The sequence below is a fragment of the Cervus canadensis genome, chromosome 22 (assembly GCF_019320065.1).
Source record: "Cervus canadensis isolate Bull #8, Minnesota chromosome 22, ASM1932006v1, whole genome shotgun sequence".
Taxonomy (NCBI): Eukaryota; Metazoa; Chordata; class Mammalia; order Artiodactyla; family Cervidae; genus Cervus; species Cervus canadensis.
Window position 1 is genome coordinate 21,724,797 of NC_057407.1, and position 19,827 is coordinate 21,744,623.

General features: G+C 40.1%; 1 protein-coding gene across 11 annotated transcripts in view; it reads right to left on the reverse strand.

Moving 5' to 3' along the window:
• The window catches only part of CADPS (calcium dependent secretion activator), a 469,363-nt gene that overhangs the window by 347,750 nt on the left and 101,786 nt on the right, over positions 1-19,827 (reverse strand). For all 11 annotated transcript variants that reach the window (XM_043442949.1, XM_043442944.1, XM_043442951.1 and 8 more), the window contains exon 2: positions 5,564-5,677. In XM_043442949.1, coding sequence (XP_043298884.1) covers positions 5,564-5,677 — 114 coding nt within the window. The remainder of the gene's footprint in view (positions 1-5,563; positions 5,678-19,827) is intronic.

Below are 19,827 nucleotides of genomic sequence, written 5' to 3' on the forward strand. Positions count from 1 at the left end.
GCCAACTCCCAGACAGGCCATAATGGGAGAGGGCAGATAAACAAATAAATACGAAATAGTGAAGGGCAGTCAATTCAGCAACTCAGCCTCATCCATCAGTCCTTCCCTCCCATTGCCAGAGCCAAGCAGCCTCAAGGTTGTTTCAGAAACGCAGAAGCGCATCGGTACTTAATGACGGTACATGCTATGGGGTAAAGCTGGCCCAGCTCCTGCTTCTCTACAGACAGGCTGAGGACACAAGGAGGACCCTCTCCTGCTCTGCAGAAGCACATCATTTCAACATAAATAAGAAAAATACCTAGATGCTAGAGTAAATAAGATTTTAAAAACCTACAACAACCAGGTTACCAACAATGTTTCTGATGACTGGCACACACACAATGGTAACCGTGGGCTCTAGTGTCAGATACCTGGGATCAAATTCCAGCTCTACCAGCTGCTGGCTTTGTCAGCTGAGCAACTTCATCTTTCTGGGCTTTAGTTTTATCATCTTTCAAATGGGAATCATAACCACCCTCCTGTGAAGGATTGGCATGGGAATTCAATGAAAAAATGAAAGTCAACTGATGAACACGCTGCTCCAAGAACGTAATAAAAGTGAACTGTTATTTTTACATTGAGTATTATACAGCCATGGAAAAAGATAACTTTTCTTTTTTATCAGCATCAAAGGATGTCCATGACATGTGGCTAAATCAGAGACTTCCAATGGTAGGGGTGAAGTGGGGTTGGGGTACAGGACTATAACTTTTGATTTTGAGAACATCACAGGTACTGTAAGAAAACTGTTTACTGATGATTGAGCTAGCACAGGCGTGACTTTTGCAGAAGCAGAAAGATGGAAAACAACTGTGAAATGAAACAAATGGGTTATTAATATTTTTTAGTTATTTTCCATCTTAATATGGAGATCAAGGAGCTATCTTTACAAGCATATATATATATATATATAAAAATACCTGGAAAGACATATACCAAAATTTAATAGTGGTTGTCTAGCATGATGGGATTAGAGGTATTTTCCTAACCATTTCATTTCCATTTTTTCCCTATTGTCTAGTTTTATAATTGACATGTTTGACTTTCACAGTTATATAAAACACCCCTTTCTACGTGGGAAAATGACAAATTTTACTTTCACTGAGGCAAGAAGCATGTAAATTTCTAAAATAAAAAGCATCTTTGGATATTTTTTTGTCAGAAAGTAAGGGGAACCTAGGCAAATTTAAGAAACACATCTGAGGCCATGACCTATGGTAAGTGGTGGTAGGTTAGGAACAAAAGTAGTTCCCTTGCCCCCTTCTATGTCCTTTTCCCCTGCGTTGACCTTGTACCTTCCATCCCCATGTCTAGGCCCCAAACTAGGGAGTGGATTGATTCTGTAACTTTCAATCCTCTTTTATCATTTATTTCTATACAGCAGGTGGGCACTATATCACCACTCTCCCCCTCTAACCTTAATATATTCAAAATGACACTTTTCTTTCGCAGATTTATGATGAGGTTGTATGTCTGAGTGTGTGTGTTTGGAATTTAATCTTGACAGCAATTATGCAAGGAAGATCCTACTACAGATGAGGAAACTGAAGCTCAGAAGTGGCTGAGGTCCCACAGCTGGTTTGCAGCCAAACCAGAATTCACCCCCACTTTCAGACACTCAACTCATCCTCTTGCTTTTGGTCCCCAACCTTTGTGACACCAGGGACCAGTTTCATGGAAGACAATTTTTCCACAGACCGGGGAGAGGGGAATTGTTCTGGGATGGTTCAGGCACATTACATTTATTGTGTACTTTATTTCTACTACTATTACATCAACTCCACCTGAGATCATCAAGCATTAGCTCCCAGAGGCGGGGGACCCCTGCTAGTCTTAACCACTTGGCCCTCTGCCCCCTCCTTCCTTGCCTGGTTTTTCCCACAGGAATAAGTGCCTTTAGAATGGCTGGTTACTCTTCTCCGAGGCCACTGAGGAATCATAGTGGTTTTGCCTATGATTGCCTATGAAAATGTATAGCTTTATTTTAGAAAAATAGCCAGGTGTGACCTGACATCTACTTTTCTTAGATTAAAAACAGTTCAGTGATAAAGATGAAATGACATATGTCACCCTGTGCAGAGGGCCCCTGCAGGTTTTGCCTGCCAACCATCCAGCCCCTTCTGTAACAGCACCTCGGTCCGAGAACACCTTTATTGCTACACACTATTTCGCTGGGGCTGTCACTCACAGGACCGTGTGCTTCCTTTGCCAAGTGGTGAACTGGGACCTGAACTTGGCATTCAGACTTCACTTCTGGGGTTCAGATTGAGAGTGGGGAAGCATAAGAAAGGGATGGGGTTGGAGTAGATTCATACCAGTGATGGGGTAAGCATTATGTCCTGCTACCCAGCTTCCTGAGGCTAAGCTATCCTGGGTCCCATCTTTTCTCTAGATGGTTTTTCTCTTTTGATAACAAAACAACAGTTGTTGTTATTAGGGCTTAATTTAGCCACAGTCAGTTTCTGTTACTCGCAATCAAAGAACTGTGTTGGATACACCATTCAAATCTAGTGTGACAAAAACTAGCTGAGGCTTTGTTAGAGAAGATCAGCTGAAAATAAAATGAAACAAAACTAAACTCAGTCATGGCAGTGGTGCTGGCTGCAGTCCAGACAGCAGCTGTCCTGCTCTAACACGAGGCTGGTCTGCATGCCTTCTACCGTGCTCTACACTCCCTGGTCCCACCAGATGCCCCCAGGTTTCCTTCCAAGCAGGGTCTCAGTGAGGAAGGTTCTGTAAGACCTTTCCATCTGCCTCTTTTCACTGCTGTTGGGGCCAGCCTGTGAAGGAACCAAAATTAAGCAGGTAAATGGGGAGGGAGGTGAGGATGAGGATGGAGGGTGGGAGGGCTTATGTTTCACAATTTGTCTTAAAAGAGCTGAGAGTTAGAAAAATGTGGGCGCCCTGGAGAAACGGGGTGGGGGGCTCTCTGATGCCTTAGCACTGTGGCATGGAAACAGGATGAAGTTGCTGAGCTGGATCTCAGAGCATCCACCTTGGTGCCCAGCCTTCAAAGCCATCATGAAAGAGATTAAAGGATTAATCTCCTGCCCTGCTTGATCTGCTTTGCCACAGGGAACCTTGGTCTCCCTTTATCCTGGCCCGGCTCTGCTTCCAGGCCTGACCAGCTTGCAATGAACGCTGGGCAGCTGGGCTCAGACTGGGCTGGATGTGGGTGGGCACAGATGGAAAAAGGACAGTGGCTCCCCACTCCCTTTATTAAAAAAAAAAAAAATGCTCATTACTACTCTAGCAGGTTGACAAAGCATTACTGTCTTTGCAAAACTGCTATTTTCAGAAACTGACTTTAGTATTAATAACTGACTATAGCAATCTCAGAACTTTTGGAGAAAAAGTTTTTGTTTTTAAATTGTCATTATCACTTGTAAACTGGGACATGTCAGGGTTGGTATGGTGGGATGGAGAGAGAGAGAGAGAATGTGTAGGGGAGTGGAGGTTGAGAATTTAGGAGACTGTCTGTTGGTTTTGCCTCTTAAGCATATATTCCCCCTTCTATTAAAAAGCATCCCAGTTTCTTAATGGGAAACCAGGCCATTTCAACACAAATGGTTCCAATGGGACTAAACCTGCACTCCAGCTCCAGAGGTGGTGTCTGTCCTGGGTCTGATCCTTGGTCTACCTGACGAGGCAAGCGCTGACATAAAAGCGACTGGATCCCAGAGGAAGGGATGGGACTCTGCAACTGGGCAGAGGAAGCGATGCTAGCTCTCCATTCCCCAAGAGTGAAAGGAGAGAGAGAAAGGGATGAGTAATCAACTTGGAGCACTCCCAAGTGATGTATCAATCCTGATACCTTGACTAGGGACCTTTGCTTCAGAGGATTAGGCTTCCCAAGAAACATGAATCTCAAGACACTCTAAAGTTTACTAATGAATACAGTAAATAATTCATACCCAACATTATTTCCTGTTACTCAGATCTCAATATTAAATATTCAGTAATTTCTTTATGTCTGTATTCTCATCAGACTAAACAGAAGCACTTTCAAATAAACTAGCCACTATAGAGGAAAATATCAGGACCACTATAGATATCATGGTAATTTCCAGAGACTCATTAGCAAATTGATGACTATTAATTTTCAAATTTAATTAATAGATAGAAATGGTGCTTTCTTGTAATTTATATCATTAGTCAAATGAGCTTTCTAATTAAGATCTGCAATCTGCAAATTTACAAACTCATGAATGACTCTAAACATGGAGAATTATTGATAAGTGTCTGCCTGGTCTCAACTGGTTTCCAGATTGTGACAAAAGGGGGATAATTGGTTTCAAGCCCTGGCAGTTTCTAAACAGAACCTTCTTAAATATATTTAGGTTATTCACTGCCATACAACCACTGTAATTGCAGATCTCATTTCCATTCTCCCTTAAATCTAACCAAAAAATATGTCACATCAGATGAAGCACTAAGTTCAACCCTTATTGGCAATCATTAACACTGTTTGTAAAATGAAAAAAAAAATTAAATCTGACATATATAAAAACAAATCACACTTCTAAAACAGATCCAAATAGAAATTTCATTGAGGAAAAAAAAGCATGCAAAGTGAGTCTGTGGATGGACCTAGCAAACATCAAAGAGACAAAGGCTGTTTACTATTAAAGGCTAATTAGCAAGTCAATCGGAGAAGGCAATGGCACCCCACTCCAGTACTTTTGCCTGGAAAATCCCATGGACAGAGGAGCCTGGTAGGCTGCAATCCATGGGGTCGCAAAGAGTCGGACACGACTGAGCAACTTCACTTTCACTTTTCACTTTCATGCATTGGAGAAGGAAATGGCAACCCACTCCAGTGTTCTTGTCTGGAGAATCCCACGGACAGCGGAGCCTGGTGGGCTGCCGTCTATGGGGTTGCACAGAGTCGGACACGACTGAAGCGACTTAGCAGCAGCAGCAAATCAATCAATAATAATTTTCACAAGATCTCATTGCAATCTTGCTCCACTCTTTCCATGAAAGAAGGAGTCAAGTGCTTAGCAACAAGGAGCGTTTCACTGAATCAATCAACGGACATTGTTAAAGCATCTACTGAGAAACACAGCACTCAAGGGCAGAATAAGCGTGTGCTTATCGACTGAGGCAGGGACACCTGTGTTTTTGTTTTAAAACAGTTTTCTATGTAAAAATTGAGTAAAGAAAGGAAAAAAGGAGGAAGGCATTTTAATAGCTATGTGACTTTGAAAAATTGACCTAACTTCTCTGGGCCTCAGTCTCTTCATCAGTAAAAGGAGAATAATATCACTGTTGTCAAGATTAAACAAGAAATGGTACGTAAAACACTCACCACTCTTCCTAGTATAACAATTTACAGTTTCCCTCACCCCTTGAACAAAATGCTCCTTTATACTCCTTAAAGTTATATCAATCACAGACCCCTTGACCCCAGGAAGGATGGCCTGTAGAAGGCCAAGGCTACAGTTCTCACTGACCAGTATTTCAGAAACCCCAGACTTCAGGTTTGCGCAGTGTTGGCATTCTTCTGTCCGGCGAACCTTACCTCATAGTAACTCTGGACAGCGTTCATGAAGGCTTCGTCAGCCACGATTTGAGTTTCCCCATTGAGGAAAGCCTGAAACCGGTCCTTGACTGTCTGCAGCTGTTGTTTGCTGATCTGTAAGAAACAGAGGAGGAGGAGATGGTGAGGCCCTTCTCTAAACAAGGGTCACAGCTACGTTATATTGAAGATGCCAGGCCCATTGGCATGCTGGAGCTGGCATGTACTGGCATGTGGAAGCTGATTGCTATATTTGCAGAAATTCTGTGAGGCAGTTGTTAAACATATCATTACTAAGAATTAACATTAATTAGAGCTAAATTATATTAAAAACAAAATTAAAAAGCTCAGAATTCAATGCTTCCTGATTCTTTGATTATTATCTGTGTTTTTGAGAATACTTACATCTATTGTATTTCCATGGTGGAAATGATAGATAATGGGGGTGCTACCATACATTTCTTCCCAGTTTTGCATTCAATTATTTTTTTTATTTTGAGAGATAGATATCAGCCAAGGTGGGAGTCTGTATTCTACAGAAATTAGCAAATGCTGCAAATCAGAGTTGGATTTTGTTGTTGCTGTTTCTGTTTTTTTGAGATCTGTTTTCTTGTTTTTAACACACCATTGCACAAGCCCCTCAAGAAGGCTGAAATATCCTGCTTTACAAAGATATAATAATCAAAATAGCATGGTACTGGCATAAAAATGGACACATAGATTAATGGAACAAAAGTGAGAACCCAGAAATTAACCCACATATATATGGCTAACTAATATTTGGCAAGGGAGCTAAGAATACTTAATAGGGAAAGGACAGTCTCTTCAATAAATGATGTTGGAAAACCAGATATTCACATGCATCAGAATGAAACTGCACTCCTATCTTCTACCACTTTTACACACACACACACACACACACACTTCCCTGATAATTCAGTTGGTAAAGAATCTGCCTGCAATGCAGGAGATCCTGGTTCAATTCCTGAGGTCGGGAAGATCCGTTGGAGGAGGGATAAGCTACCCACTCCAGTATTCTTGGGCTTCCCTTGTGGCTCAGCTGGTAAAGAATCTGCCTGCAATTTGGGAAACCTGGGTTCAATCCCTGGGTTGGGAAGATCTCCTGGAGAAGGGAAAGGCTACCCATTCCAGTATTCTGGCCTAGAGAATTCCATGGACTATAGCCCATGGTGTCGCAAAGAGTCAGACATGACTGAACTTTCACTTTCACAAAAATTAATTCAAATATGTTAAAGACTTAAATGTAAGACCTGAAACTGTCATAACTACTAGAGGAAAAGATAGGGTAAAACTTCTTGACATGGGTCTTGGCAATGATTTTTTGGATATCACACTAAAATCAGAAAGAATAACATCAAAAATAAATAGATGAGAATACATCAAACTAAAAAGCTGTCACATAGCCAAAGAAACAATCAGCAAAATGAAATGCAACCTATGGAATGGGAGAAAATATTTTCAAATCATCTACCTGGTAAGAGGTTAATACCCAAAAGACATAAAGAACTCATATACCTCAACAGAAAAAAAAGAAAAGATTAAAAAAATGGGCAGAGGACTTGAATAGACATTTTTCCACAGCAGACATACAAATGGCCACCAAGTACATGAAAAGACGCTCTATTTTACTATCATGAGGGAAATGCCAATCAAAACTGCAATCAGTGCACACCTGCTAGAGTAGCTATTATCAAAAAGATAAGATACAAGTATCAGCAAAGGTGTAGAGAAAAAGGAATTCTATTAACTGTTACTAGAACTGGTGCAGCCACTATGGTTCCTGAAGAAATTAAAAATACAACTACCATATCATCTAGCAATCCCACTTCTAGGTATACATTCCCAGGAAAGGAAGTCACTCTGTTGAAGAGATAACTCCTTCCCATGTTCATTGCAGTATTATATATAATAACCAAAATATGGAAACAACCTACTGCCCATCAATGTATGAATGGGTAAAGAAAATTTGATATATATACATATATATTTGTGTGTATACACATGCACATACATATACATACATAATACATACATGTATTGTAATATTATCATACGTACACAGATACACACATTGGAATATTACTCAGCCATAAAAAGAAAATCCTCCTTTTGCAACAACACATAGGGACCTTGAAGGCACTATGCTAAATGAAATAAGTCAGACAGACAAAGACACATATTCTATGTTCTCACATATGCAGAATCTAAAAAACCTGAACTCATAAAAGTAGAGATACGGAGACTACAATAGTGGTTACTGGGGGCTGGGGGTGGGGGAAATGGGATCAAAGAGTGAAAATTTCTAGCCATAAGATGAGTAAGTTCTGGGATTCTAATATGTATAACATAGTGGCTATAATTTATATTACTGTATTAAGCATTTAAAAGTTGTAAAGAAAGTAATGTTACATGCTATCACCACAAGAGAAAAATGGTAATTATGTGAGGGGATAGAAGTGTTAACTAACCTTCTTGTTGTAAGATTCTGCAATATATACATGTACTGAATTGCCACACTGCACGTCTTAAACCTACATATGTTATATTTCAATCATATTTTGATAAAGCTTGGGGGTAAGTATCCTGCTAAGTGCAGCATGGAAACAGACAAAAGTTTTTAAACTGTACTGTTATTCCAGGGTGTGGCATAGATAATTGGAGCAGTAAGTTATATGTTATTCTCCACCTCATCAAGCCTGCATTTCTTCCCCACTTAGGAAAGCATCCCTGAAAGATTCCTATTTATTTTTTCTTCTCCATCCCTTATCTAGCTGTGTTCCACTGTCCATCAGTCTCAGGAAGCCCTTCCCAAATCCTAGCCTATATTTGCCTGCTAAGTAATTCCAGGCCACATCATGTATTCTAACTACTTGTTAGTTACGATCAAATCTGTTAGATGATCTGCCTCTTCTTGCTATTTTGTTCACTGATGTTTTCCCAGGGCCAACTTAGTACCTTAATACATGCCAGGTATTCATGTTAAATGGATGAATGAATGAAGTGTATGGAAGATAAATTATTTTTGAACATCCTTTCATCATTTCTAATTTATCTAAAAAGAAAGTCAGCTAAAAACTTTACCCTTTTAAATGTTATTTATACAAAGGCATGGATTTCTCTGGTGGCTCAGATGGTAAAGAATCCACATGCAATGCAGGAGATGAAGGAGATCAGGTTCCATCCCTTGAGCTGGGATGATCCGCTGCAGAAGGGCATGGCAACTCACTCCAAAATTCTTGCCTGGAGAATTTCATGAACAGAGGAGCCTGGTGGGCTACAGTCCATGGGGTCACAAAGAATCGGACATGACTCAGTAACTTACACTTTTTGTACAAAGTCATACCTCCTAATTGACAATAGGATGCTGTGTCTGAAAACTGCTGCTCTAGTAGAAAGACAAGGAAGATCATTTCAGGCCCAGTTCTTTTTTTTTTTTTTTTCATTTATTTTTATTAGTTGGAGGCTAATTACTTTACAATATTGTAGTGGGTTTTGCCATACATTGACATGAATCAGCCATGGAGTTACATGTATTCCCCATCCCGATCCTCCCTCCCACCTCCCTCTCTACCCGATTCCTCTGGGTCCAGTGCTATCAACCACTGTGTCATCTTGCAAAAGTGACTTATGTTTTCCAAGATTGCCAAACTTACAATTCATTGCTGGAATAGGGCCATGGTTAAATAAATAAGTGTTATCTCATCCTCAGTTTTCTCACTTGGAAAATAATCCTAATTACTCACTATTTTGGGATAGTTATAGCTATTCAGTGACATGATACAAGTTCTTTCTTTCTTTTATTTTCAAATTATGTGTTTCTATATACATTGAGAGTGTTTTCATCACTTGAGTCAAAGAAAGTCTTGCTAGTAGAAAATAAGGCTAAAAACTATAGGAGACTGAAGCCTGGTGTGGGTTTTGACTCCATTAGGAAATGAATTGAAGCAGAACAGATTTTTGAGAACAGATATACATGAAAGTTGGAGTGCTCTAGCTAATTTTTGTACTTTGGGAGAACTGGGGAATGGTGAATTTGGAGGCAGACATAGATGGCTTTCCTGGTGGCTCAGTGGTAAAAAGCATACCTGCCAAGGCAAGAGATGCAGGTTTGACCCCTGGGTTGGAAGATCCCCTGTAGAAGGAAATGGCAACCCACTCCAGTGTTCTTGCCTGGGGAATCGCATGGACAGAAGAGCCTGGAGGGTTAAAGTCCATGGGGTCACAAAAGAGTCAGACACGACTTAGAACTGAGCAGCACAAAGTAGTTAGATTTGCATCAGATTCACAGCTGTTTTGTTCTAGAATGCCAGTGGCCAATGTCAATGTAATTTTATATTTTCTAATAAATTTTCATTTTCTAGTCACATTTCAAAAAGTAAAAAGCAGGTAAAATGAATTTTCATATACTTCATTAGTCCCAACATGTCAAGATACTATCACATTGATTGTAATCATTAGAGAAATTATTAATAAAATAGTTTACATTCTTTTTTTATACTATGTCTTTGAATTCAATGTGTGTGTGTTTTAGTTGCTCAGTCGTGTCTGACTCTATCTGACCCCATGGACTGTAGCCCCCCTGGCCCTTCTGTCAATGTAATTCTCTAGGCATGAATACTGGGAGTAGGTTGCCATTTCCTTCTCCAGGGGATCTTCCCAACCCAGAGATCAAACCCAGATCTCCTGCATTGCATGTGGACTCTTTACCAGTCTGAACCATCAGGGAAACCCATGTACACCTAAAGAATATGCCAATTCAGAATAACCCCACTGCAAATGTTGAGTAGCCACAGGTAGCAAGCGTACAGCGTGGGCCTAGAGCATGGAATAACTCACTTCTACGCTGCCTAAGCTTTACTGTTCTAACCTGAGTATATTGATTATCAGTGGAGTTGTACAGAAAATCATACGTATAGTTATATATATTGAAATATCAGGCAGCAGTTGGTTTACTGATAAAAATGACATCATCACATGAATTTCTTTTAAGCAGGCTGATTTAAGTCACAAATCTTTACAGTACAGAACCAACTGAAGCATCTCACAGAATTTCTTGCTCAGAATTCCTTCTAAGTCTGGATCCACACCAACTCTGCAAGATTCGGGAGTTGGATGCAGTCAGGTGATGGGCAGGAATGGAAAGGAACACAATAAACTATGCTTTTACCTTAAGTGCTTAAATAATTAACATAAAATGAGGTGCACACAATCTAGAAGACAAGGATTGTTGACCCAAGCCAAATCCATTATCCCTCTTACCTTTTGTTAAACAAGCTGAGTGCTCATTTATTCAAGAAATATTTACAGAAACTTATTGCCTGCCTGGCCCTGGCCCTGCCCCAGGCCCTGAGACCAACAAAACACACCATTTCTCATCTCACCCACCAGGGCTAGGCCCTGGGGAATCAAAAGCAGTAAAGGATTGCCCTCAAGGACCCTGCAGTCTAGATGAAGAGGAAAAGCATACCAAAAACACACCAAAGTATGGTTTAGGGTTTCAGAGAAGAGAGATTACAGATTATAAAAATCTCAAAAACAAATCTGAAATAGATATATGTATATATGTGACTGAATCACTTTGCTATACACCTGAAACTAACCGAACATTGTGAATCAGCTACATATACTCCAATATAAAATTTTTTTTTAATTACCACAAATGGAATAGTTTATTAAAAAAAAAAAATCCCTGCCAAAAAGAGAAGGCCTCCAGGAATATTCGATTGAGTTCATAAAACTCAAGTCATGGAGCCTCACAAAACATCCCCCACTTCCCTGGATACCCCAAGCTCCAAGCAGGAGAGTTAAGGACATGAATTCTAGTATGTGTTTATGTCTGGGCTTGACACCCGCGTATCCATGTTCACTTCTTTCCTCACCATGAATCAAACAAACATTGTGTCCATTTAGTCAACTCACTGGTTGTGTCTCACTAGGCAAACAACTAATCTCTGCACACCTCAGTTTTTTATCTGTAAAATGGGGCCAATAGTGACCTCATAGGATTGTTCTCAGGGTAAACTGGGATAAGTAAAATATTCATTACAGAACCTGGAACAACATGAATGCTCAATGAACATCAGCTGCTGTGATGATTAATTCTCATCTTTGAGTCTTTGCCTACCATTCCCTCAAGAAAGCACGCCTATGGGAAAATTCATTATGTATCCACAAAATCCAGCCCATGAACTACTTCCCCAGGTGGAATTTTCTACTTGTTCATATCTTTGGTCACAACCCTAAGAGTACATGCACTGTACTATGAAGTTGTTCTGAGCACCAGTCCTTACAGGTGGGGTCAGGAGCCAGGAGTTGAAAATGTGGGCTTGGAGTCAGAGAGATGTGAGTACAAATACTAGTGATACCCCTCATTTCCAAAGTGGGTGACCTTGGGAAAGTTATTATCTCTAAGCCTTTGTTCTTCCCGTGTTGGACTAGCCAAAAAGTTCATTTGGGCTTTTCTGTGAGCTGTTATAAAACTCGAATGGATTTTTTGGCTAACCCAACGTAACATGGGGATTATAAAACCTACTTCTTAAGGCTTCTCTTCAGGGAGGAATAGGACACGGGATGATATAGCCAAGGATCTTAGCACACTCTCCAGATCAAAAGAAGAGTTGAGTGACAAGGGGTGGACCACACACCAAATGTCCATGGCCCTAAATAATGCGACCTCTGTACACTCCCAGCTTCTGGTCCCACTGTGTTCTCCACTTACTCTGCTCCAGCCACACTGACCTCTTTTCTCCTTCTCAATGCACCCTGACCTTTCTTGCCCAGAAGCCTTTGTAACTGTCATTCCCCTTGCCAGGGATGCTCTTCCCTTTCCTCTCCCCAAGCTGTCACCTTCTCACCCTGAGGACTCAGCCTACCTGGTATCTCCCAGGAAGGTCTTCTCAGCTCACCCCGCCTACCATGACACTCCCCCAAACTACTCTCTATCAAGTTGCCCTAGACCCTGTGGATTTCCTCCACAACCATTATCACAGTCAGCATATATCTTTTCTAAGATAAATTTACCTGAATTATAACCTGCATGTAGAAAAATATACACCCTAAGCACAGAGCATGAGAAATCTTCACACAGTGAAATTTCTTGTGGAAATAATTCTCTTTTCGAGATGACCTGGACCCCATAAGTTTTTGTACTTTCCCAAAGGCATTGCCCCTCTCCAAAGGTGACCTGACTTATATCATCAGAGACAGATTTTGTCTGTTTTTGAACCTGATGTCAGTGCAGTCAAGCATTATGAGATTCTGGCACATGGTTGGGGGTAGCAATAGCTTGTTCATCCTCATTGCTGAGTAGTAAAGCGTGGTATAATTTTGTTCTTTATCCATTCTCCTGTTGATGGACATCTGGACCTTGTTTCTCTATTTTATGATTCTACTAACTTTTCATTGTTTATCTCCCCATAAGAGCATTACTTGTTTCACAGGTAATGAGACTCACATCTGTCTTGTTTGCTGCTGTGCTTCTAGGGCCTGGCACAAAATGAGCTCTGATCAAATATGTGTTGAATCAATATGTAAGGTTACTAAGTGGTTAATAAATCCCAGGCACAGTGTTAAAATTGGAAGAAAAAAAAATGACCAAGGCACAATCTTAGTTCCCAATTTTCTCATAGCATAGTCAGAGATCATATTCATCTTTGATTCCTTAGTATCCTTTCACTGAGTGTATGAATGAATGAAAATCTCTCTTAGGAACTCCCGTAAATAACCAGACTAAGAACCAATCTGTAGGATAGAATTTCTCTCTGGATAAAAGTAACTGACCTACATAGGATTGAATCCTGAAGGTGACCTTGCATGAACATACCAAGATAATTGGCCAAGAGTAGCTGACTGCACAACTCTAAATAGACAAACAGGCCTCTACGAGCTGCTTATGAACAGAATCCTCCTAAAATAGAAGCCCATCTCAAAGTACTCAATATGTATGGAATCCTCTTGTGCATCAGATCAGAATTCAGAATTGAAGTAATGAGTTCCAAGAGCAGAAAACCTAAATGATGAAAGGTAATTATTGCAGAGGAAAGTGCTGCAGTGGCATTTGCTAGAACTATTCAAGCATTCTTGATTCAATCCACCTCATTAAGCGAGGCCTGAAAATTTTCCCCGCATTTCAGGCAGTATGTAATCTACTGCAACATTCTGGAGAAGTACCTAATGGGACCCATAGTGAAGAGAAAAACCACATGTTCTAAGGGCTGGTCTCAGGAGAGGCAATGTTGAAGTCAAAGCTCAGGTCAAATCTCGACCTGAATACAAGTCCTTGGGCATGTAGTTAACTTGAGTTTTCCTGTCTGTAAGTAGCAAATGATCTTATCTACTTTGCAGGGTTTTTGTGAGAATGAGATGAAATGTATAAGATAGCATAGTACATGGTACAGAGTAAGGACTCAGTGAATAAACAAAAATAAGAAGTATTACTGTTACCATTTAGTTTTCCCTTTTCCCCTGTCAATCTTTTAATCTTATTTCAATGCTCCTTTTTTTTTTCTTATTTATTCAATCACTTGAAATTACATTTACTTTCCTCCCAATTTAGAGGCTGAAAAGCCAAGTACTCTTTCCCAGCATCCTTGCAACATAGGTAGCCATATGACAGAGGCAGAAAACTACTGAGGGTCTTCTGAAAAAGCTTTTGAATGAAATTCTCATAAAAAGCAATCCATCTGGTAGTGTAACACTTTCCTTCCTTGCTGCGTCCCTCTTTTGCTGAGAATAAGGATATTTTGTCTAGACCTGTGCTGTTTATTGTGTGATCATGAAGGAAGGTTGACATTGGTACTTTTGAGTGAATATCTGTGATGTCTGTAATGAATGTCTGTAAACACCCATCTGTGGCCTTCTCATTATGTGAAAAGAAAAGGAATCACTATTTGTTTAACTCATTGTGTGTTTTCTCTTACTTGCAGGCAAATGCTTTCCTAATGGATACATGTGGCTTTCTCTAGGCATGAAAGAAAGCATGCTTCCTAAAGTGCTTATTGGTTAATATGCTTCCGATGACAGGAGCAATGTATTATGAAGGAGGGAAGAAGCAATGCTTTACTAAAAGAATGAGTAGCATTCTTTTAGTATAATAAGTAGTATAAATTTAATGAGTAACTAATATGGTAGCATTCTGACAACTGGGAAAAGGTAACAAAAATTGTTTTTGAGTGTAAAGAGAGGTTTCAATTACACACATACATGAAATCCTTCTCTAAAGTACAAGGTCAGCACTGTAGATTACTACATGAGCTATGATTTTTCTTTGTCAAAAAGGAAACTTGGGGGACTTCCCTGGTGGTCCACTGGTCCAAACTCCCAGCACAGGGGGCCTGAATTCAATCCCTGATTGGGGAACTGGACCCTATATACCACAGCAGAAGATGCCACATGCCGCAGCTGAGACCCTATGCAGTCAAATAAAAAACAATTTTTTTTTAAAAGAAATGTTTACTTCATTATAGAAAATAGGCAAAAATATCAACAAGTGCTTTAAAAACTAAAAGTTTAATCCAGAGCAATGAGGACAATGTTGATTTAATTTCTTTTCCTTGAAGGTTACCGAAGTTTATGTTGTCGGCTCATTAATTTTATTCATAAATAAAATCTCTTCTTCCTACAACTAGACTAAAGTATTTTGTACAATAAATCAAGTCTTGCTGTCAGGAAAATTAAAAATCATTCTTATCAATTTCTACATCGTGAACATGTATACAACATATCCTGAAAAAAAGATGTTAATGTGAATTTCAAGCATTTTGCTTCAGAAGAAAAATTTGAAAGGCTTCATCACATAAAAATATAGTAATTCTGAAATGAAAGTGGAAGGCACAAAATTATGGAAGATGGGAGAAGTTACAATGCAGCTGTAACTCTGATTTTCTCTTTGCGACATGGTTTCCCAAATTCAACCATTCAGGTAATGCTTTCATGAGTATGCCCTCTCTATATGCCTCTCTATATACCTCTCTAAATACTACTATTTACTTTAAATTTTGTCCCAAGTATATTTCAAATAGCTTCATTTTTAACTGAAACTTTAAACAATAATACCTGTGCAGGCACAGGCTTTATGTACTAGCTGTAGCTAACATAGGTATGTTAGCTAACATACTCTGATCTTGTATACATCTACCATATTTTTAAAAGTGCTTCTTTAGAAAAAAATTTTTTAATCTGCTATATATAAATGTTCTGGCTCAATTTTTTAAATTTAGGGCAGCAGCTGAATGTCTTTACATTAATTACTACCTGTAAAAAAAATTAACTCTGAACTTTTAAATCATTAAATAATAGAAAGACAAACCAACCGTGTTACTCCTAAAAAACTGTTGGGGCAGGAGAGAAAGAACAAAGCATTCTATGACCCAAGAAAAGTGACCTTCGTAGGAGAATTTAAACACTGATTATATTTAGTAGAAGAGAAAAAAAATTAGGAAAAGATGAATCTAGAGAATGAATCAGACTAATAGTTGGATTAAAGATGGGATGAGAGGAGGTAAAGGGTACAGTAGAGGTAGAAGCAAAGAACAGGAGGAGGAGGAGATAACTTGTCCATGCACGGCAAAGCTCTGAAAAGCTGTATTAAATGTCCTGCCCCTGAATGCACAGTTTAAAGGGAAAAAAAATTACATTTTTTCCAATTTGGAACCACTCAGGCAGCATTCAACTTGAATTTTCTGACAGGTGGTTAAAGAAGGATGCTTAGACTCAAGGCCTCATGCAGAGTTGTTCTAGTTGCCACAGGTCTCAAATATTTTGGTTTCAAGTCTCTTTGCTGCTACTGCTGCTGCTAAGTCACTTCAGTCACTTAGTGACCCCATAGATGTCAGCCCACCAGGCTTCCCCAACCCTGGGATTCTCCAGGCAAGAACAGTGGAGTGGGTTGCCATTTCCTTCCCCAATGCATGAAAGTGAAAAGTGAAAGTGAAGTCGCTCAGTCATGTCCGACTTTTAGCGACCCCATGGACTGCAGCCTACCAGGCTCCTCCGTCCATGGGATTTTCCAGGCAAGAGTACTGGAGTGGGCTGCCACTGCCTTCTCTGTTCAAGTCTCTTTACACTTTGATAATTTATTGAAGACTCCAGAGAACTTTTCATTATACAATTTACATCTGTTGATGTGTATTGTAATAGAAATTAAAACTGGATAGTTTTAAATATTTATGAATTCATGGAAAACAACAATATATCTTCCATGTGTTAAATCTAAATAACACTTTAAGAAAATAACGGTATTTTTCCCTGGTGGCTCAGGTGGTAAAGAATCTGCCTGCAGGGCGGGAGACTCAGGTTGGGAAGATCCCCTGGAAAAGAGAATGGCTACCCGCTCCAATATTCCAGCCTGGAGAATCCCATGGACAGCAGCGCCTGGAAGGCTACAGTCCATGGGGTCACAGAGAGTCAGGCACGACTGAGCCACTCACACTTTCACTTTTCAAAAACAAAAACCAGTGAAATCCCTGGCAACAGGATATAGTACTGAAAATCTCCTTAAAAAATTAACAGAAGACAGCCGGATTCTCATATCTGTTTCTGCAGTCAGTCTGTTGTGATATGCTGTTTTGGTTGAAGCATGTGAAGAAAATCTGGCCTCCCACAGATACACGGTTGAAAAGGGAGGAATATTTTAATAGCTTTTTGAGAGAGATGTGGATTATCTTTGATAATATACCAAAGTTCAGCCAGAATGTTTTCTTAAAAGTCAGTTGCGATGTAAAATTGGAAACCTCATCAACGCGACTGGGGAACAGCAAGCTTTTATGCTGTGTTTAGAACATTGCCCCTATGGGCATATGTGAAAACACAACAGGATACAGGTTTTTGAAAAGCCACAGAAAGGTGGTTGTTCCTGTTGTTTGGTCACTAAGTTGTGTCCGACTCTTTTGCAATCAGACCTGCATCTCCTGCATTGTAGGCAGATTCTTCACCACTGAGCCACTCGGTAAGTCCCTAAATTAGGAGTTGAGGATTAATATATACACACTGCTATATATAAAATAGATAAACAGCAAGGACCTACTGTACAGCAGAGGGAACTTGACCTAATATTCTGTTATAACCTATATGGGAAAAGAATCTGGAAAAGAACAGATACACTGTATATTCATAACTGAACCACTCTGCTGTACCCCTGAAACTAACACATTGTCAATCAACTCTGTGTGTGTGTGTGTGTGTGCGCGCGTGCACACTCGGTTGTGTCCTACTCTTTGTGACTCTACGAACTGCAGCCCATCAGGCTCCTCTTTCCAAAGAATTTTCCAGGCAAAAATATGAAGTGGGTTGCCATTTCCTACTCCAGGGGACTTTTCTGACCCAGGGATCGAACTTGCCGTCTGCCCCCTATACCCACACAGCATGCCCTGGCCCCCAGGAGTAGTTTTCTCCCCACGCCTGTCTTTTGTGCCCTCCTAGGAGAATTTCCCTTGCTATTTCCAGCAGCCTGTCCCACACTGCCCCTCTTTCTGTTTCTGCTTCAGGAATCTCGGCTCCCCATGCTGGGTGTCCAGCATGTCATTTCCCGTTTATCGGAGGCCCATGAGGCTGACCCAACATTATCTGCTCTTGGCTGGGTTTCTATACCCAACTTGAAAGCTTATTCTTTGAAAGGAAGTGGATTGCGTAGGAATGACTTCTGTGTTTCTGAATGGAAGTATGTCAATGCATGCGTGTCCTGACATACCCTCAAAGTGTTTCGTGCCTACAGATTCACTGCTCTTGCGCATGGCAGCACCCAACTCAGCTCCTGTGGGCCTCGTAGTTTTGTCTGCTGTGAGCCCTCGGGGCAGTGAACGATACTCAGGGAGACTGTGGTGTCTACCCTGTCACAAGCCCCTTGTTACAGGTTATGTGAGTAAGTAAGCGTGTGTTCCCTCACCTGAGGTTGCCTGTCTCTAATAGGTCCCATCCACATTAGCAGCCAGAGTCATCCAGCAAAGCAAATGGAATCCTAATAAACATCAGTCCAACTTTTCCTCCTTATAAATTTGAAACTGAGTCCTGGACAAAGAGAGAACAAGACTAACACTTACTTAGTAGCACTTAACTGCCAAGTTCTGTGATAAGCCTTCACCTATTATCAAACTATATTTTTCAGAAAATTCAAAACATGACACATATAAATACATAATGAGCATTTACCAAAGACTTATTTAACTATTTATTAAAAGGACCAGAAGGAAGGAAAACTAATTCAAAGTGTATTAGAGGAGAAGTGATTTATATATTCAGCCAGCAAAGGGATGCTAAAGTGAGTTTTCCAAGTTCTATTCAAAATTGGTTAGTGTCAATAATTCTGTAACTTTGGAAATGATCTCTACCAGACAGAAATAATTTGCAACTTATCAATATTCTGTAAGTTAAACTCTAGCTTCACAGAATCTGAGCTCTGTTCAATAGAAACAAATAGGTCAAACAAACCTATGAGAATGTGGTGATGTATGGGTAGGCTTGTTAGACATTGCTCAGCATGATTTAAAAACAAGTTGACACAGTCATCTTGTAGCATTATTTTCAAACTTTAGTTTGCTTTAATAAATTATCTAATATAATCTCCAAAACCTAGAATGTATATAAGTATCCCCATGTCAAGACAAGTTAGGTAAGATGCCCACAGTCATATAGCTCAGTGGTGGTAGAGGAGGAAAAATCACAGTCATCTTCATTCCCTACTTTGTGCTGTTTTATTTTTATTTTATTTTTTAAATTAAATTTTTATATTAGGGTGTAGACTTTGGGCTTCCCAGGTGGTGCAGTGACTAAGAATCTGCATGCAATGAAGCAGATGCAAGTTCGATCCCTGGGTCAGAAAGGTCCCCTGGAGTAGGAAATGGCAACCCACTTCATATTTTTGCCTGGAAAATTCTTTGGAAAGAGGAGCCTGATGGGCTGCAGTTCGTAGAGTCACAAAGAGTAGGACACAACCGAGTGTGCACGCGCGCACACACACACACACACACAGAGTTGATTGACAATGTGTTAGTTTCAGGGGTACAGCAGAGTGGTTCAGTTATGAATATACAGTGTATCTGTTCTTTTCCAGATTCTTTTCCCATATAGGTTATAACAGAATATTAGGTCAAGTTCCCTCTGCTGTACAGTAGGTCCTTGCTGTTTATCTATTTTATATATAGCAGTGTGTATATATTAATCCTCAACTCCTAATTTAGGGACTTACCGAGTGGCTCAGTGGTGAAGAATCTGCCTACAATGCAGGAGATGCAGGTCTGATTGCAAAAGAGTCG